The sequence below is a fragment of the Heloderma suspectum genome, chromosome 16, assembly GCF_057233095.1.
Source record: "Heloderma suspectum isolate Gila_16-S chromosome 16, 16-S_ref, whole genome shotgun sequence".
NCBI classification, from domain to species: Eukaryota; Metazoa; Chordata; class Lepidosauria; order Squamata; family Helodermatidae; genus Heloderma; species Heloderma suspectum.
In genome coordinates, this window is record NC_139473.1 from 2,886,298 (window position 1) to 2,910,163 (window position 23,866).

At 45.3% G+C, this 23,866-nt stretch overlaps 1 protein-coding gene across 10 annotated transcripts in view; it reads left to right on the forward strand.

The window, feature by feature from the left end:
- Positions 1 to 23,866, forward strand: part of NSRP1 (nuclear speckle splicing regulatory protein 1) — a 29,692-nt gene that overhangs the window by 2,600 nt on the left and 3,226 nt on the right. For 3 of the 10 annotated variants that reach the window (XM_084823157.1, XM_084823156.1, XM_084823154.1), the window contains exons 3-6: positions 16,595 to 16,654; positions 18,751 to 18,882; positions 20,145 to 20,352; positions 22,085 to 22,193. In XM_084823157.1, coding sequence (XP_084679283.1) covers positions 16,595 to 16,654; positions 18,751 to 18,882; positions 20,145 to 20,352; positions 22,085 to 22,193 — 509 coding nt within the window. Of the gene's footprint in view, positions 1 to 16,594; positions 16,655 to 18,750; positions 18,908 to 20,144; positions 20,353 to 22,084; positions 22,194 to 23,866 lie in introns of all 10 variants that reach the window. The other 7 variants (XM_084823164.1, XM_084823163.1, XM_084823162.1 and 4 more) reach the window with 3 other exon arrangements.

Here is a 23,866-nt window from a genome sequence, read left to right on the forward strand (position 1 = left end):
AATTAGGAAGGATTGAAGTGCTTTCTTAAAGGCCTGAAAGCTGTCTCTCGAAATGGAATTCCCAGCAGTTAACCCATAGTTGGTTGTTGGGTTAACTGCTGGGTTGTTTAGCCCCTAAACAACCCAGCAGGCTTGATTCGGACATCAGCTCCACAGAAGCTAATCATGGGTTGTGGAGTAAAGTGAAAGAGGCGGGTGCATGTCCTCAATAATCCATGTGTTTTTAAACCATTGGGTTGTTGTTACACGCACACAGCCCCTATGATTTTTTGTGGGAAACCCTTACTATCAATTGTCCCTGGGTTTTTTTAAAACCACTGTTTCATAAGGATGGTGGTGTTCTCCCTAATGTTACTTAAAATACTTGTAATAATACTCTGATATCCGCTGGGTTAGATTACTGCAATGTGTTGTATACAGGGTTGCCTTTGAGGACAGCGTGGAAACTGCAGCTCATGCAGAATTTGGCAGCCAGGTTGTTGACTGGGACTAGGCGATGCAAACGCATAAGCCCAGTTCTGGCTCACTTGCACTGATTGCCAATTGGTTAACAGGCCAAATGCAAAGTGCTGGTTTTAACCTATAAAACCCTACACGTCCCAGGAGCCCAATACTTCAAGAACTGCCTCTCCCCATATGAACCTATCTGATCCCTGAGGCTCTTCTCTGGTGATCCCTCCGAGAGAAGCTCAAGGGCTGTTGGTTCGGGAACAGGCCTTTTCTGTGATAGCCCGCATTTATGGAACTCTCTCCCCGAGGAAGCTCATCTGACACCGACACTGTCATCTTTTTGGTGCCAGGCATTTGGACAGTAGTTATGGCCCAAGTGTTGTAGGCTTTTGTGATGTTCATTCTAGGCTGTGAGTGAGGGTAGATTTTGCGTATCTGTGGATGAATGCTTCTCATATTGCATTGTGTTTAGATTTTTATGGTATTCGTATTTGTATTATTGTGGTGATTACAGTTTATATTGATTTCCTCCCTGTTATATTAATAATGGATTTCTGTATTAAGTTGCTTCAAGAGTGCTTTTTTTGCAGTGGGAAGCAATGCATACATTTAATAAAAATATAATAAATAATATTCCTTAAGCTCCTTTGGGACCCCTTTTGACTGTAGAGCAGAATAAAAAACCTTAACCATCTAGTATTGAAAATACTTACTGTCAATTTTTTACAAACAAATACCATGCAAATATTTTTCATTTTCTAAGTTTTCAGTCCTACCTTATGACAAAGCAGTATTTCTGATTTCTCTGTGGCTCTTAACATGACCACTGTATATATGTAGTATTGCAAGAGTTACATTGTCTTCCATCTGGAACTTTGCCAACTTCAGTACATAAAGGCTAAAAAGTAGTCAAAACAAGTTTGATGCTTTAAAAAAAGATGGCCTAAATTATTACCACCAATTACAGTGTGTTTATACAGTGTGTGTGTGTGTGTGTGTGTATGTATACACACACACACACACTAACTATATGTATCTATACATTATACGTACAGTACAAGGAGGTTTTTAATTGGCACTATATAATACATGTACCGATTAAAAACTTCTTTGCCAAACAGATATTACAGCTGAGTGACATGAAAATAGCAGATACAGCTGTCAGGGTGGAAACTGAGCCCAGAGAGCCTCAGAGCAGTTCAGATTCTGAGGAGGAACAGCAATCCGTGGGAGAGGAGCCAGCTCATCCCTCACAGGCTCAGCACCTGGCAGAGATTCCTCCTGCCAGCATTCCTGAGATAGATAGTGACCCTAGTAGTGAGGGAGTGCGGGAGGAGGGCTTCTTAGACGCTCAACGCAGACGCAAAGAGCGACGAGTGATGGAGGGCGCGGAAAGGAGGCGTAGCGCCCGTTTGGCGCACAAGCAACGGCCGCCTCCCATGGATCCAAGGGAAAGAGGGAGGATCTCTCCCTAGCCCATAAGTTCTGGGTCTTCAAGTGACTCTCTTTCAAATGGGGATCAACTGCCTACTCGAAGCTTAGGCCACTCTGCTGTTCCTTGCTTTAGTCCCTGGTGATCAGCATCTGAAAGGGTCATTAAGTTGTAAAAGGATTAAAGCTTTGAAAAGAAATCCTTTCGTCTGTGTCTTGAGTTGGCTATTGGAATCTACTGAGAGAGGCCGCCAAGGCGCTCCTGACAACAGCTCATTTACAGGCTGTACAAGAAATACTGTCCTCAGTACATTCTGGAGATGTGGGCTATGTCTGGTGCCTTCCAGATGTGTACTCCCAGAATAATGGGAGTTGCAGCCCAATGCATTTGGAGGGCACCAGTTTGGGAAAGGCTGCCATATAATTAAACTTTTTTAAAAAATCCATCCACCTGTATGTATGTGCAAATCATTTCTAGGCCACCTCTCAGGGCAAGAGCCCTCCCAAGGCAGCTTACAACAATAAAATAGACTGATATCATTTCTTAAAAACAACAGTCTAAAAAACAACAATAAAAACACAGACACAATCAGGGGATGGCCAGAGTAAACAAATAGGTTTTCAAGAGCTTCCTAAAAGCCTGCAATGATGGGGCTTGACAGACCCTCCTGGCAACTCATTCCAGAGTTGTGGGGCCACTGCGGAAAAGGACCTCTCTCATGTACTTGCCCATCTAACTGCCCACAGAGGCTCTGAGCCCTAGCAGCCTCTGTTGCTGTTCTTTAAATGAGGGTAGGCTGATATGAGTGAAGGTGGTTCTTCAAGTTTGGCTCCAAATCTGTCTGTAGTATAGATCATTTTTTTCCCAGTACAGGGTGCTGTTCGTCTTGGAACCTCCATTACAATATCGGTTTCTGTTATTCTTCAGGAGTGAGAAAACAATTTGCAAGCAGTGTGGAAGACCTGCTTAAATATTTGTAAATAAATTTTCACATATGAAGAAGGCTCAGTATGAAAGACTTTGAGAATGCATGGCAATCAAAGTTGTTATAAACATGTTTAACGTATAGCTGCCTTAATATAAACTTTGGGTTGGTGCCTAGTCATTAGAATCATATCTATTAAAAGCCAGTTGCTGGGCTCAGTCTGCTTTGTCACATGAAGGGTGCCATCCTATGCACTTTTAGACAGAAAAAAGCCCTACAACTGCCAGCATTACCCAGGCAGCCATAGCTGGCTTGGGAATGCTGGGAGTTGTAGGCTTTTTTTAATGTCTAAACATGCATAAGATTGCACCCTTAGGTGTGACCTGGAAGAGCCTTGGGGAAGGGCTGTAACTCCATGGTGGTAGAGCCCCTGCTTTGTATGCAAAAGGTTCCATGTCCTCGCCCCCCCCCCCCCAGCATCTCCAGATAGGGCTGGGAAACATGCTGTGCCTGAAACGCTGGAGAGCCGTCGCTGCCAGTCAGCGTAGACCAGGAGTGTGCACCTTGTGGCTCTCCAGAAGCTGTTGGCCTGCAACCCTCATCAGCTCTAGCCAACATAGCCAATGGTGAGGCATGATGGGCGTTGCAGTGCAACAACATCTGGAGGGCCAGAAGTTGCCCACCCTCGGCATAGACTGTCTTGAGCTAGATGGACCATGGTCTGTCTGTATAAAGCAGCTTCACGTCACAGGAAAAGAACCCATGCTGAGGCTACACACATGGGAGGGTCTCCGAGCTCTGTGGGACACTCCTCAGGGCTACGCAAGGCACCTCCTCTGCATTTCACCTTTCATTTGCAGATAAGCGAAGTCACCCACCCTTTTATTTATGGAGATAAAAATGGGAAAATGCACAGGCAGTATTCCAAGCTACAAAACCATATAGAGGGCATGTCTAATGTTTTGCTGTTTTGTATAGATTTCCATGTTTTGTACAGATTTTCATTACTCTCTGTGTCCTCTTAGGTCTTCTCCCCCCATTTTGGGTATGGTCCTGGACTGATCGTTTTTTGACTAATGAAAAAATAGGGAATTATTTACTAATTTTAATCTAATGTTGTTCATTCGTTCAGTCGTGTCCGACTCTTCGTGACCCCATGGACCATAGCACGCCAGGCCTTCCTGTCCTCCGCTCTCTCCCGGAGCATGCTCAAGTTCATATTCATTGCATCGGTGATGCTATCTAGCCATCTCATCCTCTGCCGTCCCCTTCTCCTTTTGCCTTCAGTCTTTCCCAGCATCAGGGTCTTTTCCAGTGAGTTTTCTCTTCGCATTAGGTGGCCAAAATATTTCAGCTTCAGCTTCAGTATCTGTCCTTCCAATGAGCAGTCAGAGTTGATTTCCTTTAGGATGAACTGATTTGACCTCCTTGTCCAGGGGACTTGTAAGAGTCTTCTCCAGCACCACAGTTCGAAGACATCAGTTCTTCGGCGCTCAGCCTTCCTTATAGTCCAGCTCTCACAGCCATACATTACTACTGGGAAAACCATAGCTTTGATTATACCTTTGTCGGCAAGGTGATGTCTCTGCTTCTTACTATGCTGTCTAGGTTTGCCATAGCTTTCCTCCCAAGGAGCAAGTGTCTTTTAATTTCGTGGCTACAGTCACCGTCTGTGGTGATCTTGGAGCCCAAGAAAGTAAAATCTGTCACTGCTTCCATTTCTTCCCCTTCTATATGCCAGGAAGTGATGGGGCCAGATGCCATGATCTTCGTTTTTTTAATGTTGAGTTTCAAACCATCTTTTGCACTCTCCTCTTTCACCCTCAACAAGAGGCTCTTGAGATCCTCTTCACTTTCTGCCATTAGGGTGGTATCGTCTGCATATCTGAGGTTGTTGATAATTCTCCCAGCAATCTTAATTCCGACCTGTGATTCATCCAACCCAGCATTTCTCATGATGTACTCTGCATATAAGTTAAATAAGCAGGGCAACAATATACAGCCTTGTCGTACTCCTTTCCCAATTTTGAACCACTCAGTTGTTCCATGTCAGGTTCTTACTGTTGCTTCTTGACCCTTGTACAGGTTTCTCAGGAGACAGGTAAGGTGGTCTGGTACTCCCATCTCTTTCAGAATTTGCCACAGTTCGTTGTGATCCACACAATCAAAGGCTTTAGCGTAGTAAATGAAGCAGAAATAGACGTTTTTCTGGAATACTCTTGCTTTCTCCATGATCCAGCGAATGTTGGCGATTTGATCTCTAGTTTCTCTGCCTCTTCAAAACCCAGCTTGTACTTCCGGTCGTTCTTGGTTCACATACTGCTGAAGCCTAGCTTGTAGGATTTTGAGCATCACCTTGCTGGCATGTGAAATGAGCGCAATTGTACGGTAGTTTGAACACTCTTTGGCGTTGCCCTTCTTTGGAATTGGAATGTAAACTGACCTTTTCCAGTCTTGTGGCCACTGTTGAGTGTTCCAAATTTGTTGGCATATTGAGTGCAGCACTTTCACAGCGTCATCTTTTAGGACTTTAAATAGCTCAGCTGGAAGACTGTCATCTTCGCTAGCTTTGTTGTTAAGAATGCTTCCTAAGGCCCACTTGACTTCACTCTCGAGGATGTCCGCCTCAAGTTCAGTGACCGCACTATCATGGCTATCAGGGACATTAAGATCTTTTCTGTATAGTTCTTCTGCGTATTCTTTCCACCTCTTCTTAATCTCATCTGCTTCTGTTAGGTCCCTGCCTTCTTTGTCCTTTATCATGCCTGTCTTTGCACAAAATGTTCCCTTGAGATCTCTGATTTTCTTGAAGAGATCTCTAGTCTTCCCCATTCTATTGTTTTCCTTGATTTCTTTGCATTGTTCATTTAAGAAGGCCTTCTTGTCTCTCCTTGCTATTCTCTGGAACTCTCCATTCAGTTGGATATCTCTTCCCCTTTCTCCCTTGCTTTTCACTTCCCTTCTTTTCTCAGCTAATTGTAAAGCCTCATCAGACAGCCACTTTGCTTTCTTGCATTTCTTTTTCTTTGGGATGGATTTCGTTGCTGCCTCCTGAACAATGTTACAGACCTCCGTCCATAGTTCCTCAGGCACTCTGTCTGTCAGGTCTAATCCCTTAAATCTATTCCTCACCTGCACTGTATATTCATAAGGGATATGATTGAGGTCATACCTGAATGGTTTAGTGGTTTTCCCTATGTTCTTCAATTTAAGCCGAAATTCTGCAAGAAGCAGCTCATGATCTGAGCCACAGTCAGCTCAAGGTCTTGTTTTTACTGACTGTATGGAGCTTCTCCATCTTTGGCTGCAAAGTACATAATCCATCTGATTTTGATATTGACCATCTGGTGATGTCCATGTGTAGAGTCGCCTCTTGTGCTGTTGGAAAAGAGTGTTTGCTATGATCAGTGTGTTCTCTTGGCAAAGCTCTATTAGCCTTTGTCCTGCTTCATTTTGTACACCAAGGCCATGCTTGCCTATTATCCCAGTTATTTCTTGACTTCCTACATTGGCATTCCAATCGCCTATGATGAAAAGGACCTCTTTTTTTGGTGTTAGTTCTAGAAGGTGTTGTATGTCTTCATAGAACCGATCAACCTCAGCTTCTTCAGCCTCAGTGGTTGGGGCATAGACTTGAATTACTGTGATGTTGAATGGTTTGCCTTGGATTCGTACTGAGATCATTCTATCGGTTTTGAGATTGTATTCCGGTACTGCTTTTCCCACCCTTTTATTGACTGTGAGTGCTACTCCATTTCTTCTAAGGGATTCTTGCCCACAGTAGTAGATATAATGGTCACCTGAATTAAATTCACTCATGTTTGTCCATTTTAGTTCGCTGATTCCCAAGATGTCAATGTTCAATCTTGCCATCTCATGTTTGACCACCTCCAGCTTACTTTGATTCATTGATCTGACATTCCAGGTTCCTAAACAATATTGTTCTTTACAGCATCGGACTTTCTTTTCACCACCAGACACATCCACAGCTGAGTGTCCTTTTGGCTTTGGCCCAGCCGCTTCACTCTTTCTGGCGCTACTTGGAAATACCCTCTGCTCTTCCCCAGTAGTATATTGGACACCTTCCGACCCGAGGGGCTCATCTTCCGGCGTCATATCTTTTAGCCTTGTGATATGTTCCATGGGGTTTTCTTGGCAAGAATACTGGAGTGGGTTGCCATTTCCTTCTCCAGTGGACCACATTTTGTCAGAACTCTCCGCCATGACCTGTCCGTCTTGGGTGGCCCTGCATGGCATAGCTTATGGCTTCACTGAGTTACGCAAGCCCCTTCGCCACAACAAGGCAGTACTTAAGAATAATAACTGTTTTAATGAAGTTACACCAGAGCCATTGTGCTGTAGTGATGAGAGTGCTGGACTGGATGCCAGGAGATCTGGGTTCTAGTCCCCACTCGGCCATGGAAGCTCACTGGGTGACTGGGCTAGTCACAGACTCTCAGCCCAAGAGGGTTGTAGTTCATGAGGATAAAATGGAGAGGAGGAGGAAGTCTCGCTCCAAAGACGATCAGACACGGGCTAGAGCTGTATCTTCAGCCTATCACGTGGCGGTGAAGGCAGCAAAAAAGGAATATTATGCTGCCTCCATCGCGTCTGCAGAGTGCTGTCCCAGGAGGCTGTTCCAAGTGGTCCAGAGCCTGGTTGGTCCTGTGGCTCAGGAACCACTGGAGTATTCTAAGTCCTCCTGTGAGGCCTTGGCAAGGCACTTTGCAGATAAAATTGATCAGATTAGGTGTGTTACTCTGCACGCTGTGGATACAGTTAGCGAGCAAGAGGCTGCCTGTGGCAAACCGGTTTTGTGGGATCGGTTCCAGCTTCTTCCTCCTGATGAAGTGGACAAGGTGCTTTCATCTGTAAGGCCGACCACCTACTTACTTGGATCCTTGCCCATTGTGGCTCGTTATGGGCTGCAGAGAGAGACTGGGTGAGGGGATCCGGGCGGTGGTGAACGCCTCCCTTGAGGAGGGAGTGAAGCCATCAGCCCTCAAGGAGGCAGTGATAAGACCGCTCTTAAAGAAGCCCTCCTTGGATCCTCAAGTTCTGAACAACTTTCGCCCAGTCTCAAATCTGCCATTTTTGGGCAAGGTGATTGAGCGGGTGATGGTGGTGCAGTTGAAGGCACACTTGGAAGAAACTGATTATCTAGACCCATTTCAGTCGGGCTTCAGGCTTGGGCATGGGACAGGAACGGCCTTGGTCGCCTTGGTTGATGATATGAGGAGGGCTCTGGATAGGGATGAATGCTCCTTCCTTGTTCTCCTCGACCTCTCAGCAGCTTTTGATACCGTTGACCACGGTATCCTCCTGGACCGCCTGGAGGGGCTGGGCATTGGAGACACCGTATTGCGGTGGTTCCGGTCCTTCCTCTGTGGCAGGTACCAGAGGGTAGCACTGGGAGAGGAGGTTTCGGACCCGTGGCCGCTCACTTGTGGGGTGCCACAGGGTTCCATCCTCTCCCCGATGCTATTTAACATCTATGTGAAGCCGCTGGGGGCTATCATCAGGAGGTTTGGGGTGCAGTGTCATCAATATGCGGATGACACGCAGCTCTACCTCTCATTCAAATCTTCACCAAGGTTGGCTGTAGAATCCCTGTCCAAATGTCTGGAGACGGTGAGTGGCTGGATGGGGAGGAATAGGCTAAAGCTGAACCCTGACAAGACCGAGGTACTTTTGGTGGGAGACAAGAGGAGGCTGGGGGATGTTGACCTGGTGTTGAATGGGGTACGGCTACCCTTGAAAGACCAGGTCCGCAGCCTGGGGGTCATTTTGGACTCCCAGCTGTCCATGGAGGCTCAAGTGTCAGCTGTGAGCCGGACAGCGCTGTATCAACTCCATCTGATACGGCAGCTGCGCCCCTTCCCTCCCGACCATCTGCTCCCATCTGTAGTACATGCCCTGGTCTCCTCTTGTTTAGACTACTGTAATGCGCTCTACGTGGGGTTACCCTTGAAGACGGTTCGGAAGCTGCAGCTGGTACAGAATGCGGCGGCTCACCTGATTAAAGGCAGCCGCAGGAGAGATCACATCACTCCAGTGCTGAAGGAGTTGCACTGGTTACCAGTTGTTTTCTGGGCCAAATTCAAGGTGTTGGTTTTGACCTTTAAAACCCTATATGGTTCCGGCCCAGCCTATCTTAAGGAGCGCCTCCAGCAGCACCAGACAGGCCACTTAACAAGATCAGCCTCGGATGGCTTTCTCTCTGTCCTATCTGCCAGGACAGCTAGACTGGTGGGGACGAGGGAGAGGGCCTTTTCTGTAGTGGCCCCCACTCTGTGGAACTCCCTCCCTAGGGAACTCCGCCATGCCCCCTCTTTAATGAGCTTCCGTCGTGCATTAAAAACGTGGCTGTTCAGGCAGGCATTTGGGGTGGGTTAGGGTATTTTAGAAAACGTTTTTATTGTAGAATTTTATTGTTTTATTGTATGTTGTACATCGCCCAGAGTGGCTGGGTGACCAGCCAGATGGGCGATTAATAAATTAAATAATAAATAAAATAAAAAGATTATGTACACCTCCTTGGGTTCCTTGGAGGAAAAAAGGCGGGATATAAATGCAATAAATAAATAAAATTTCTGGTTTTAAAAGGGGTAGGTGGTTGACCATTGATGATGATGGGTTTAACAAGCTCTTCTATTTGCAAAGGGAGTGCATATAGGAGGATGACAGCTTCTTAACGCCCTTCTATCAGGCATAGTTGTGCTAAGTGCAGGGGAAGCATCCTAGAGAACGACCCATGTTATTTCACAGCCCACAAAGTAGTAATAAATCTAGCAACTGTTTTTATCACCAACCCCCCAAAAGAGATCATTAAAAAAAAAAAATTACTTTATTAGTTCAGTAATAATTTTAGGCCTTTTCAAGATAAGAAGCTGCGTTTAGGAGGGGTTTCATTTCCTGGCAGCTCCCTTATCAGCAAAAAACTACGCCTTGCATGTCTGAAGATGGTGTATTTATAACTGAACTCTAATAAAGTCCGTGCTGGCGAACCTGCACACCTGACTTGGCTGCGGTGATCATATATTAGATAGAAAACTTTTCTGCCTTTAAAAAAAATGTTAACTATGCATATTTCATTAAGATTTTCCTTGCAGCTTGGATGCATTGAGGAGTGGTCTTTCTCTTATACTTCTCAAGTTCTGTAGCAAAGCTAGGACATTGGTATGAATTCCTGGAGAAGGTAGTCGGTTTTGGTGTTGATTCATATCAGGCAGCATTGAGAAGTTAAACATTGGAGTGGTAATCATGGCTTAAGGAAGGGGGTGAGGGATGTATGGCCCTCCAGATGTTGCTGGACTACAACTCCGATCATCCCTGACCATTGGTCATGCCGACTGGGGCTGATGGGAGGAAGTTCAACAGCATCTGGAGAGCTACAGGGTTCCCACCCCTGGCCTAAGTTAAGACATCGAACTTCTTTGGCAGTAGGAGTAGTTGTGATCAGCTTTGCTTTTGCTATTTGTAAATCAATTAATAATCCTCATTAACACTTCTGTTGGCTTCCTCTCAGGAGCTTTTTGCATACCAAGGTAGTTCCCCCAGATAGTACCCTTTTCCTTCAAAGAACGTATAAGAGATGGTTATGTTCTCTTCATAACCAGGACTTGGAATCGTGGCCCAGGGGCAAGTTGCAGGCCCCTTAAGCTTGGTCACATACAGCTTCCTACTCAAATGTACATAGACTGCAATCCTGAACACACTTACCTGCGAGTAAAAGCTCCACTGAACACAGTGCTTCTGAGAGAACATGCATAGGGTTGTTTTTTCAGAATTACTAGCAAGATAGCGCTAATAAAAATAATTTAAAATTATTTGTTTTATCTGCTATGTTGAGTCTAAAATATTCATTTTGACCCTCTTCAATATGCCCAAGAATATCAGTGTAAGAAGTGTGACCGCTGTAGGTCTCCCATTGAAATTGGAATACTGCAGGCAAGCATGCCCAAAGAGATTAGAGAATGCAACACCCACTGGTCAGTAATTTTATTCACACCTTATTGGCATTAATATTTTTGTTTAAAGATATTCTGCATCAAGAAGGGAAAGGCAGCTTGAGAAGCTAATAGAAAGCAGTTCCAGGTATAACAGAGGCATAAAATATGGCTTGAAATCCAAGAGGGAAAATGAAAATGCAGAAAATAGAGTGATGGTTGGGAAGATTTTATAGCATTTGCATTCTAGGGAGCAAACTGCAGTTCTCATTGAGTTTCAACTCTTTTCCCTTTAAGGTCCAGCAGAGTTCCCGGTGTTTCAGGGCAGGGTTAAGAGAGTTTTCCCTTCCAGAAAATATTAGAACTTCAAGCTTTGTGCCTCCAAAGAATACCATGATGGAGAGCAAACAGAAATCCCGCACCAGATTGCTGACTTCGTCAGGTTCTTTAATAAACGACGTGTTGATAAGTAGAAATAATACAAAAGAACAGGAAGTTCCCATCTATCAATCCTCACAGCGCAACAGGAAATTGTCACCCATAAAGCACTGGAAGCGGTGTTTGTGCTGGCGCTATTTTCCTTAAGCTCCCTGGCACGCTGGCCAAACAAACAGCAGGTGGACCCCTTTAGAGATGTTGTGTACCAAAACTGAAGCCTCTTTATTACTTTTATTGTTTGTATAATCTGCAGACACCAGGCCACTTACCGCTTACGGGCAAGTCTGGGGAAAACTATTGTGAATTTTAAATATTTTGATGCAGGGAAAAGATTTATATATGAATATAAAACTTCTCTTCTTGTCCCTCTTCTCTCCAACATTTTGGTGGGGTCCTTTCCTCATGATAAACTTTTGCTTCGTAGTGGCTCTGGCTAGATGGCCTGTCTTCCTCCAAAGCCTGTGAGCAGTGCTTCTTAATCAGTCACAGAAAGGGCAACCTGCATCCTCCCAAAGGTGGTTGATCCAGGCTTCTTGTGTAGTGCTGGTAATGTATTGTCCGGCTGAGCAGGTCTTGGACGTTATTATTCTTTAGATAGGGGAGCAGTGAAAAATGGCATTCCTCGACCTGCAGCCTGAAGTGGTACAGTCCACACCAGCCTTCCTCAATCTGTTGCCCTCCAGATGTGTGGGGACTGCAACACCCCTTATGGCTGTTGTAGTCCGACGCATCTGGAGGGCACCAGCTTGGGGAAGGCTGGTCTACTCTAGAGAATTCTCAGTCAGCTGCATGTATAAACCGGACCCCAAAGAGCTGTTAAAAGAACACATCAGACTGCAGGTGGAGATTGCATTTTGTAATGTTCCCCTGTACAGGACCTCATGCAAGAAGAAAACTAGCATAGCATAGGGAGTGGGCTATGCTAGACCCCTTTCGATTTGTCAGGAACTTTTTATGAGGGGGAAACGTTCAAAACGGTTCCCTCAACTGTGGTATAAAATATACATAGATAAAGCTCTTTGTTGTCTGACTTTAATTTTGTTATAAATTGCCTTGAGAGTTTAACCTGATGGGCAGTTAATTTAATAAAAAAAATTGAATGGTACAATACATTCTATAGCTTAATTCCAATGTGTGAAATTGGCCTTCGCAGCATCTTGGACAATGAAGCATGAATTTAAAATGTCTAAGGGTGCAATCCTATGCATGTTTAGGTAGAAGAAAGTACAGCTCCCAGCTGGGAGTTGTAGTACTTCTTTTCTGTCTAAACATGCATAAGATCGCACCCTAGGTCAAATGGTCTCACAGAATGAGAATCATAAAGCAAGTGCGACAATACATTCTACTGGGCCAACTAATTCATAAAAATAGCGGGAGCAAATTTTGAGGCTCACTGTCCTTCCTCTGGAGTAGGTGTCAGGAGCAAAACTGAAAGAATAAGATATTGACATATCACTGCTTAGGATGCAAGTTCTTGTTTTGCTGGAAGGACCTCCAGAGATGGACAAAGAACTCCAGTGAGGAAATACTTTAAAAAGGCTGTAAGGCTTCACATCATCTCGAGTACAGTTTGGGCCTCTTGGGAGGCTTGTAAGGGAGAGGATAAGGCAGAGCAATCTAGAAGTGACTCTGATGGCTAAATGGAGGGGATGTATCAGTCCCTGGCATCTCCACATAAAGCTGGGAAAGAAGACTCCTGTCTGAAGCCTTAGTCCAGCTCCCTGGATGGCTGTGCTGGCTGGGAATGATGGGTGTTGCAGTACAGCACATTGGGAGGGTACCAGGTTGGGGAAGGCTGGTTTAGACAGGTCTGACACAACAAGGGGGTTTCCTACATTGCTGTGTATAGGCCCATCGAGTTTGATGAGGGTGGATGGAGAGTCTCTTTCTTCAGCTCTGTTCTGCTACTACTCCCCTTCCCCATCCTTCCACCCATGACTGATACCTTGGCTTTAGGCAGGGCAAGGGGGAAGGCAAATCTGTTTTTCAAATCTGGTCCTGTTCTCCCCACCTACCCAGCCCCCCGGCAAAACTGGACGCAGCCTCTGGTCCCTGGGGAGGAGGCAAGGAATGCTTCCTCACTCCTAATCCAAAAGGCATGGGGTGCATTCGGGTGGGTAGGGACGGAGACACCGGATTGCATCCAGTACTTTGTTCCATAGAACTTGGTGGGATCCCCTGAGAATCAAGCATGCCCTGGGTTCTGTTTCTTGGTCACACTGCAATGTGACCAAATACTGGGAACTGGCTTTTATGTATAGAGACAAAGTTATACCCATCAACTGTAGTTTGGTGTTAGCCAGTGCATGAAAATGTTACACAAACTGTCAGTGAAATGCAGCTAAAACGTTAAATTAGTTGCGAACCTCATGCTGAAGATACGCTTTTGAACTCTGCTGGATCAGATCAAAGGTCCTCCTAGTCCAACATTCTTTCTCCACCAACAGCCAGACGATGCCTTTGGGAAGCTCACAACAAGCAGTGCCTGAAGCAACAGCCCTGGCCTGTTTGTCCAGCATCTGTGGGCTGCCTCTGAGGGGGCCAAACAAGTTGTCTTTGTTATCACATCCAGAGAAATAAAGAATATTTCAAAGCATTGGGGGAGTGGTGCTGGATTCAGCACAACAATACAGTCATTCCAAAGACTTGTTCAAATACTTGCTTGGCACTTCAAGGAGCCAAGGAGGCAGCAAACCTGAGATCTGCAGGGGAGTGCAATTCAAAACCTAGAGAACCTTTGTTGGCAGCTCAGTTCAGTGTCAGCAGCAGGAGGAACAAGGCAAATGCCACATTTGCTCTTTTGCAAGAGCAAGTTGATAGTCAAGAGGCTGTGTTGGTCAAGAGGTCAATACGAATTTGCGATAATTGTGTCACGGTGAGTCAGCTTTCTTCAACCCACTTAGACATCAATGCCATTTTTAAAAAAGATTACCTACTGCTAGTTTTCCATTTAGTTTTTTTAGCGTTATGAATTGCTGGTGACACAAGCTCTCTCACTTGTATGAAAAATGGGTGTTCACTATGAGTCACGGCAGGATTGGAAAACTATGTTAGCTGCCAAATTATAAAGAAGATATTTTTCATATTGTCCTGTCATCTGGATAGGGGGGAAAAAGAATATTTGATCACTAATGCCCTGTCAACAAATTAAACAGTGTTCTTTGTAATTACATCTCTTCAGCAAACACAGAAATTTGCAGATCCAAATACAGTTAGGAAAGGGTTAGAATGTGAAGAAGAGATCTGAGGCGCTTGACTTCATTGGAAATAAGGAAGCTCCATTCTGTACTGAGTCAGCAGGATTGCCTCCCTTGCTGTCTGTGATGTTTTGTTTCCCAGTGTGTTCTTCTAGCATAGCGTGCTTTGAAAGAGTTGTGTGCTGCACCCTGCTGCTAACAGCATAGCCCTGCTTGTAATGACTGAAATGCTCTTTGTGGCTTTAGAGCACAGTGGTGCAGCTACATAATTTTAGACCCTGGACATAACCATCTTAAGGGGGGGGGGGGTGCTGTTAGATGGCTATGGATATTGCTTCAGTTGTTAAGTGCACAACAAACGTCTCTTCCCCCCCACACCTCCAACCACTATATCATACTTTAAAACTGCTTCTACAGTCCTGATCTTTTAAAACAGCAGCAATGAAAAAGCTGTTAGTCTACCCCAGTTTAAACAAAAACGTCTGAGCATGCACAGTTTTGCATTTTAAACTCACTTCAGTTGTAGCAACATCATGGCTACAGGAATAAAATGGAGTTGGCTTCTACTGCCATTAGAATACTTGGAATACTGTGTCCAGTTCTGGTCACTGTACCTAAAAAAGGATATTTTAGAGTTGGAAAAAGTGCAGAAAAAGCCAACTGAAATGATGGAGGAGCTGGAGCAGCTCCCGTATGAGGAAAGGTTACAACAGCTGGGATTGTTTAGCTTGGAAAAAAGGGCAAGGAAGGGGAGACATGATCGAGGTGTGCAAAATTACGCATGGTGTGGAGAGGGAGATATTTTTCTCCCTCTCTGATAATATTAGATTCCAATGGGGTCATCCTGTGAAGCTGAATGGTGGGAGATTCAGGACAGAGAGAAGGAAGGATTCCTTTACACAGCACAGAGTTCAACTCTGGAACTCCCTGCTACTTTGGATGGCTTTAAAAGGGGATTGGACAAATTCATGGGGGAGGCGGCTCTCAATGGCTACTAGTCCCGCTGGCTATATGCTACCTGCCAGGCAGTGTGCCTGCATACACCAGTTGCTGCGGAACATGGGCGGGAGGGTGCTGTTGCACTCGTGTTCTGCTTGTAAGTTTCCCATGGGCAGCTGGTTGGCCGCTGTGTGAACAGAAAGCTGGACTAGATGGACCCTGGGTCTTATCCAACAGGGCTCTGCTTACCTTTCTATGCCCCGATGCCCTCAAGGAGGGATCTTATGCCCTCTGCTCTCTAGATGGTCATTTGAGGGGCCCCTGGGCTGTGCAGCCCTGGACTTTGGCTGCAGGGTCCAGCCCTACCGGCACCACTTTTACAGCAGGCTTAGCAATTCAACTGTTAAATAGCTGCTAGGTGCTGGCAGAGACCTGATGACAGCCCAGCACATCCCCACGGAGGCAGAACACTGTAGCCCCTATGGCAGCTGGGGCAATCCACAGAAAAGGCCCAGCCGGTATCTAGCATTGCTGCTGCCTCCCTCTCTTCAGGAGCAAAGTCTCCTCCAGCTGTTATTCTGGCCCAGCTCAAATCCATGACTCAGCTGTCAGGGCCAGTCCCTATCCCAAAGTTGCAGTGGGCTTGCCAACTTACCGTACTATATTATAGGTAATGTACATTATCTTCACCTGTCCCAGGTGAAGAAAAAGCCAACAGATACGGGTTCCATTAGGTTAGCAAGGAGGTAGGTGACAAGAGGTGTTCAGTGGTGGCCAGCAGCTACTGCATAATCCTAAGCATGTTCAATCTTAACTAAGTCCCACTGCGTTCTTTGGTACAATACGTAACAAGTGTGCTCAGGATTGGCATGTGACTAGGTATTTTACAGACAAGGGGGTTTGATATTGGTTAACTTCTTTGACCAGCTAATACCCAGCTGTTTCTGTTGTTTGTTATTTTTTAAAGGATACTTTAAAAGATATTTTCATTTCCATGAATGCCACTGATGGTGGTTCTTTGTTGATGATTTCCCCTTTATTTACTTATTTGCATTTTGACTGTTTTGAAAATGAACTCCTAATAGCCTGCAGTGCAATCTTATGCATGTCAGAAGCAGGTCTCATGGTATTTAGTGAGGCTTGACTAACTCAGGAAAGTGTGCATAGGATTACAGCCATATTTAATTTGTAAACTGTCTTGGAGTATACAAGAGCAAGGATGCCATTTTAAATGTAACTTAATGTTGTCAATTTTTGTTCCTAGCAGTCTTCAGTGGGTGAAAGCCTTCAGCGAGAAGCTTTGAAAAAGCAAGCAATGAAACAAGTAAGTTGGCAGCATGAATGTATGTATGCATCTTGTAGCCTGTTCTCTTGAATTTCTATATACGTGTTCATTAGTATTATTTACTAGCAAACCGATCTGGCCTTCCATGGGTGGCAATACCCCTTAGTTTTATATGGCTAAGCCTTCAGTCAGACCTACCCAACTGTCAGAGTTAGACATATTGTGCCTGCCCTGTCTGTGTGAAACCATGCCTGCTAGCACTCTAGGCATGGCTTCTACCATGGAGCACCCCTATAGCCCCTTGAGGGGGCGGTCTGTCCACTCCATTCCCCTGATGGGGGGGTTGCTCCATGGCAGGAGGAAGGGGGCATATAACTCTTATCCCTCAGCCTAGTAATTCCCCACCCCGCCGCTTCAAACTGTCAACTGCAAAGCTATGTGCTGGTTAGGGATGTCTGCCACCTTGTGAGCAAAGATGGTACTACAGGCTTCAAATACACTGGCCCGTTTAAATTAATTAGAATTAATTAACACATTTTAAAAACCAAATAATCCATGGTGTATACCCCTAGGGCCCCTTTAGTATTCATGCCAAGCTTCTGGTGTCTAGGTTTCATAGTCTTGGCGCTATGGCACTGATGGATGGACAGACATCCTCTTTGTTAGTGTCAATAGGTGAGACAGTCCGTCCCTCCACCAGCAAACACTGATGCTAGAGTCTTACACCAGTGCAAATGTTTAGGAATAGGATAATAACAACGATATTTGACAACAAAGTTAACATTAGTTCTATAATTGTGGTTTTATATCCTTTAATAGGATATCAGCATAATGTGTAAATGGACAGGCTTATATCTGAATATATTATTAGAATAATCTGATTCATGCTTACGGTTTTACACATCAGTTTCTGCCTTCATGGTGCTAGATTTGGAACACGTCATTTCCCTTAGTAAAATGACATAATGTATATCAAAGTTTTACCTTTGAGTTTCCCCAACTTTATTTGAATGATAGATGGTTCTACTTTTATACAAGACGGTTTTTTTCTTGTGCTTCTTTTGGCTATACGCCAGTTGTGGCAGAGAAACAACCTATTGCATGCTGTGTAGCCGGTTGCCATAGATCTGCTCATAGTTTACAACATACCATAAATCCTGGAGATTATTTAGCATCCACACTGTAAGAACCACCAGGAGAGGCAAATCCCTCCTCTGCTATCGAACAGAGGACTCCCTTGCTGAATGAATTTTGTTACGCAACTTGTGTTTTGGAATGAAGTGTAATACTATAAGAAAACAAAAGTTTGCCAGAATATCCAATGGAAACCTGTCAGTATTTACGCCATACTTGGGTAACTCATGACGGAGGGAAAACAGATGTGAAGTAAAGGAAAATTGCTCTAAAAGGAATATTGCCCTTTGGGTACAAGCACAGAAGATGGTCTGCAGATATGATGCACGAATGTGAGAGAGAATAATACTATAGCTGCCATCCAATGGAACCATGTATGCATCCTTCATTTCCCATGAGGAGGGAGGTGAACACCCAATTTTTTCCTCAGGGCTTCAGGACAGGGGTAGTAAACTTCTACTTACATTAGGAATCGCTTCTGGGGAGAGAGGGATGCTACGGACCTTGTTTGTGTGTGCCTGGAAATGAACAAACAGGGTTATAGCCATGTGGTTGTCACAGTGCTGCTTGTGTTTTTTTGGCCAGAGAGACAAAGTGCAGCTTTCTGTCCCAGCTTGTTTCCTGGCCAGAAGTCAGGGAGAGTGGCTTAAGCACAGTCACAATACTGGTGCGTTGCATTTCCAGTCAGAGAAATACAGGCAGTGCTATGGGAGCTGCCATTTTACCAGAGGAAAGCTTCTACAGTAGCACCACAAAGCAGCGGAGGGGTGGAGAAGCAGCTCAAGTCATTGGAACCAGGGGATTGGCAGCAGGGAGAAGAAAACTGCTCTTGTATAATGATTTGCAAGACTGCATTTGCTCCCTAAATGTTGTTCTTTAAAAAATAATAAAATGCTCTTGTTTGTAGCTGCTGTCTCAACTGAGATAATTATAGTTTCCTTAAAGACTCTAATGAAAATGCCACAACTTTTTCTTTCTTTCTCTCGCACTTCCTTTTAAAGACCAAGCTTGAGATCCAGAGGGCCCTGGCAGAAGACTCCACGGTGTATGAATACGACAATATTTATGATGACATACAACAAAAGAAGGCAGAAAGTCACGCCAGCTTACTTGCAGGGAAAGGGGAAAAAAAGGTCCATTTCCAATCCCGGGAAACGAGTATGATGTCTGCCTCTCTACACTCGGGATGGTTGGGTTGTGAAGACTCTGGAGGGGACGGGGGACGAGGAGGCCGACTGAGGCAGCAGGAAGAGTGTAGAGGCAGTCGGGAGAAAGGAAAGGGGTGCATCCCAGGGCTGCAGGGCATCTTTCAGCCCAAGGGTGGAATTCCATTGCGGAGAACATCTCGGGGTGGGCAGGCCCAGAAAATAACAGCATATTGTAGCGTAGAGCTCTTGTTGCCAGTAATTAAGCCTTAGGAGAAGCATTTCAAGCTTCTAGAATGGGGGCTGGGACTGCACAATAGCTGGGGAACCACCAAATGATCAGTGCTTGGGGAAAGGGGCGTAGTACTCTGGGGAACCCCAGAAGGCCAGGAAGAGAACTCAGGAGGGTGGGATTGGACCCCAGGCCTGACATTCTGCACCCCTACCTTATCCAAATTGAATCGAAGGTCAACACTTGCTACAGATAAACCATTCATGCAAAATTCATCGGGAGGGATCTGCTGCTAGCATTTCCCATTTGCATGACACCTTTATTCTTACAAATGGTATAATATATATTGAGCATGCCCTCACAACAACCCTGTGTGATGGGTCCCTGTTCCCGTTTCACAGATAAGGAACCAAGAGATGAGAGGGAGTTCCTTGCTCATGGCAGAGATGGGGCTTAAGTCTAGGACTTGCAGATCCAAATCTAAATCTGGTTTCTCTTATAAACCTGCAGGTTTCTCTTATAAGTTCAGGGAAAGGTTTGCTTTCCCCCCTTAGGATCAGGGCATCACAAATGTATTCCCCAGCTCTGCCACATCCTTCTCTGGAGACTAGGGCAAGGCAGGAAGTCTGCCTTGCACTGATTTTGGAAAGGCCCAGAAAGTAGCGAGGCATCTTCTCCTCTTTCTGCAGAATCTCCCTGATTTTGTGTTGAGACTTGGAAGAGGCTCGGTGTAACAGGGATGAGCCCCCAGCTTGGTGTTCAGGAGGAAACCAAGAGCATCACAGTCAAGGCAGCATGGGTAGGGCTAGTGGCAAGCAGAGATTTTGGCTGGCCACTGAGGCCAGCTGGAGTGTTGGGACCCCTGCCCAAGATCCTTGCTTCAGGACTGATGACGGATCAGAAGAACAGCACGAGTGACTGCAAAATACTTCCCACAATATTCCTAGTGCCTCTGATTTATCTGTCACAGGCCATCTTGATCCCTTCCAATTCCTTCATTGCTGTTTTGTCCTTGCAGCCCAAGTACATCCAAAATATACTCAAGGCGGCCGAGCTAAGGAAGAAGGAGCAGGAAAAGAGAATGGAAAAGAAAATCCAGAAGGAACGTGAAATGGAAGGGGATGCATTTGATGACAAAGAAGCCTTTGTGACTTCAGCCTACAAGAAGAAGCTGCAGGAAAGAGCTGAAGAGGAAGAAAGGGAAAAGAGGGAGGCAGCCATTGAAGGTGAGGGAGCAGGGCAGATCATTGTTTGCTGTGGGCTGGATTGTCAGGCTGAGAAATCACGTTAGCTAAGATGAGTTTGAGACATGAATTCTCTGGAAGATCTGGCTGTGTTCCCTGGCACAACGTCTCCTGGAGGAGATGGCAAGATGAGAACCGTTCGGCTTAAATCGGTTTCCTGCCCTGTTCCATCAGCTGGGGATAACTTTCAGTGCCGCTTGTGAGGTAGGCTAGGGAGGGCAGCATTTGCCCAAGGCAAATTGGGAAATGTACGAAGATCTGCCAGTTCAAAGTAAACCCTCTAGCTGCCGTGCAGCACTGACATCAGCCCCCCTTGGATCGCGCAGGAGGTGTGTTTAAGAATTGCCATCTTGTTCAGACTGCACATGTTTTGTACACCAGTGGCCAGCAGCTTGTTTTACTGCCACAAATGTCTGAAATGCTCCTTTGAAGTAAAAACAATCTGTATGTGCACTCCAGTACTTTAATTATGGAGGGAAAAATAGGGGTGTTCTTTATGAAACCCACAAGCCCCACCCTCTGCCCCTTTCATAGCCTTCTAAAAAGGTAGCTAAGGGGGCTCCCCCCACCCACCAGTAATTCAACCATTGTATACATCTGACAGTAGCGGAAGGGCCAGCTGGAAATAATCTGTAGGCCATAGATGACCAGTCAGTTGCTAGCCAATAACATGTACAGCACAATCTTGGGAGCTTCCAGATGATGCTTTTATTGTGACATCGCCCTACCTCATTCCCAGAATTTTACAGGGGTCTAGACATTGTTGTCTTCCACTTACAACCCTGCTGTGTTTTCCCACCACCTCTTCCATTTTTTTTTTTTTACCACAGAATTCCATTCAGGGGGAAAAGCCAGAAGGGTTGCCCACTGCTTTCTCTGTTGGCACTACTATGCCTCCCTCTGGAACCACCTCTTATGTAGGTGTAGTGTTTGAAACAGGTGCTGGGGCTCAGATCAGGTGAACCCTGGCTTAATTTGCATCCTGACTTAGGTAGCGTTGTTTGTTACTGTCCTGCTTAGGCCAGATCAAGCTCAGTCCCCAGGCAGTCTATAGGGCAAATCCATACAGCAAGGTCACAAAGGCAGGCGGAGGTCAAAAACAGAGTGTTACCCGTCAGGAAGGGAGGCATTCCAAAGCAGGGTCTAAGGTGAAGCTCAGGCCAAGCACAAGTGAGCAGTCTAAAACAAGCACAGCCCAAGCAGCAGGGTCCGAGCAGGAGTCCAGAGGTCATTAGCACAAGCAATCAGTCCAAATAAGAAGCAAGTAGTACTCAACTGCAGTCCTATGTAGCCAAGTCTCTAAGTCCACACCCAGGTACAGCTGCAAACCATTAGTCTAAGCTTCAGTGCCTCCCTACTTTTGAGGAGACCCTTGCTCTTGAGCAGACCTCTGCTCTCAAGGAGCCTGGTTGTTTTGTTTACTCTCGAGGAGCCTAGTAGCAGCCTTGCTTGCACCTTATGGTGCTGGCACTCTCAGGCTCTGCCTCTTCCTCTGACTCCTTGAGTGAGGCAAGTTCCTCAGTGCCCCCATCTATGGGTCTCTCAGGGCCCACTACTGTTGAAAGGCCTGGTGTATCTTTCCTACGAATGCTGGAGGGGTCTTTGGATGTGGTCTTCCAGCTCTGCCATGTCAGGCTCTTCATCCAAAGAGTCATCCTGGCTTGACTCCGGGTCAGGCATGACGGTTATCCATTTTATCTTTTCTTTCTTTTAGCATGCCTGGACGTGACCAAGCAGAAAGATCTCAGTAGTTTTTACAGACACCTACTGAACCAGACAGTGGGGGAAGAAGAAATGCCCAAATGCAGTCTTCGTGAGGCCAGGTACAGTGGAAATGAAAAAACAAAACAAAACAAGACCCTCCTGGGCCTGAAGTAGTAGTTCTAGCATCCCCAAGATTTCAGTGGGCTCGCTGGAGCCAGAGTGTGGTCTAAGTTACCAACACACAGCGAAGGATTGAAAGTATCTGCTGCTTGATAACCCTAAAAGCAGGGAACTTCTGAACCTTTGCACCACCCATGTGTGGGATGGCAGTCTTAAGTTCAACCAAGTTGCTATTCATTCCAGATAGAGGGCTTTCTTTCACATGGTGTGGTATAAGTGTAAGGCATTTACTGAGGGCCAATTTGGGCTCGCTTATCAGCAAGACAGTTCCTCAACGAGAGGGATGAAAGAGGGATTAAAACAGCATAGCTTTCTCTGTGGTGGAACCACAGTTTTAGAATGTTACCAGGGAGAGCTGCCAGGTCATTTCTTTCCTATTTTCTCAGACATTTTAAATTGGATGATATTATGGTACTGTTGTTTGTATTTGGTTTTTTAATTGTTCATTTGGTGCTCTATTTTAGCTTTTTAAAATGTTTTGTTTTTGAACGGTGCATCGCCTTGGGTATCCTTTTGACAGAAAAGCAATTAGTCCATTTTTTAAAACAAAAGGATACATTTTGCTCAGACATAGCCAAGGCTTGAGTCCATAATGCATTCTAGAAGAAAGCTAGCTTTAAAATTTCATCATCATAGCAAGTTGCTTTGCCTGTCCCCTGACAAAGACTGTCGATTTCCAGAAGTAGCGTTTTATATAAATTTAAAACGGATGGCCAAGCAAGCAATGAAAGCATCAATGCCACTAACATTTATCTCAGGCTGACTTCGTACTCCCCTAGCTAAAGTCAACTCTTAATTAGCAAGGTGAGTTTGCTATACTGGAAGAGTAATGAGGGAGGAATAATTGTGAAATGCCACAATGCATTCATTTTTCCTTTGAATAAGTGCAACATTCATTTGATAATCACTAATTCCTAAGAATAGTTTGGGCTATCTGCATACACCACTATGCATCTGCAGAACATGATAGTGGCCACGGAATTCAGCTTCCTAAAAATCTCAGCTTTCATTCATCCATTTAAAAAAAAAATCTAGCCCTTACAAAAGCAGAGATGTTCTTGAAAGTGCATATACAAAGTTTGCTGCTGGGATTGGAGCTCCGCTGTCCTTGCTCCTCCCATGTCTGGCAAAACGAATTTTGCAACATAGGAAGAGCATTGCAGAGAAATTATGCAACCTTCCTCAGTTTGTATGATTTATTCAAGTCGCAGCACTCTGCATTTCTTAGTGGAGCCTGGTCAGGGAATTTTAGTGTAATCAGATGGTCAGTGGATTATGTCCTTGAAAATCTGTTTCCTTATCAGCCACCAAAGATTAAAACATTAAAACTTCACCTGTTGCCTCCCTGTATCCCAAATCCCTTTGTAGTGCTGTGGCACTGGCATATAGAGTGGCCAGTTTGCTTGCCCACCACCTCTGTAGCCTGGCAAAACAACCCATGAACAACCCACGGTTCTGGGTTGACATATAACGACAACCCGTGGGTTAAACAACCTAGAGTTCACAACCCAGCAACAAACCATGGGTTCTCTTTCTGGGTTGTTCATGGCTAACAAACCATGGCTTGTTTGCATGCTGCTGGCTTTGCACATCACGACAACCCAGAATTCAA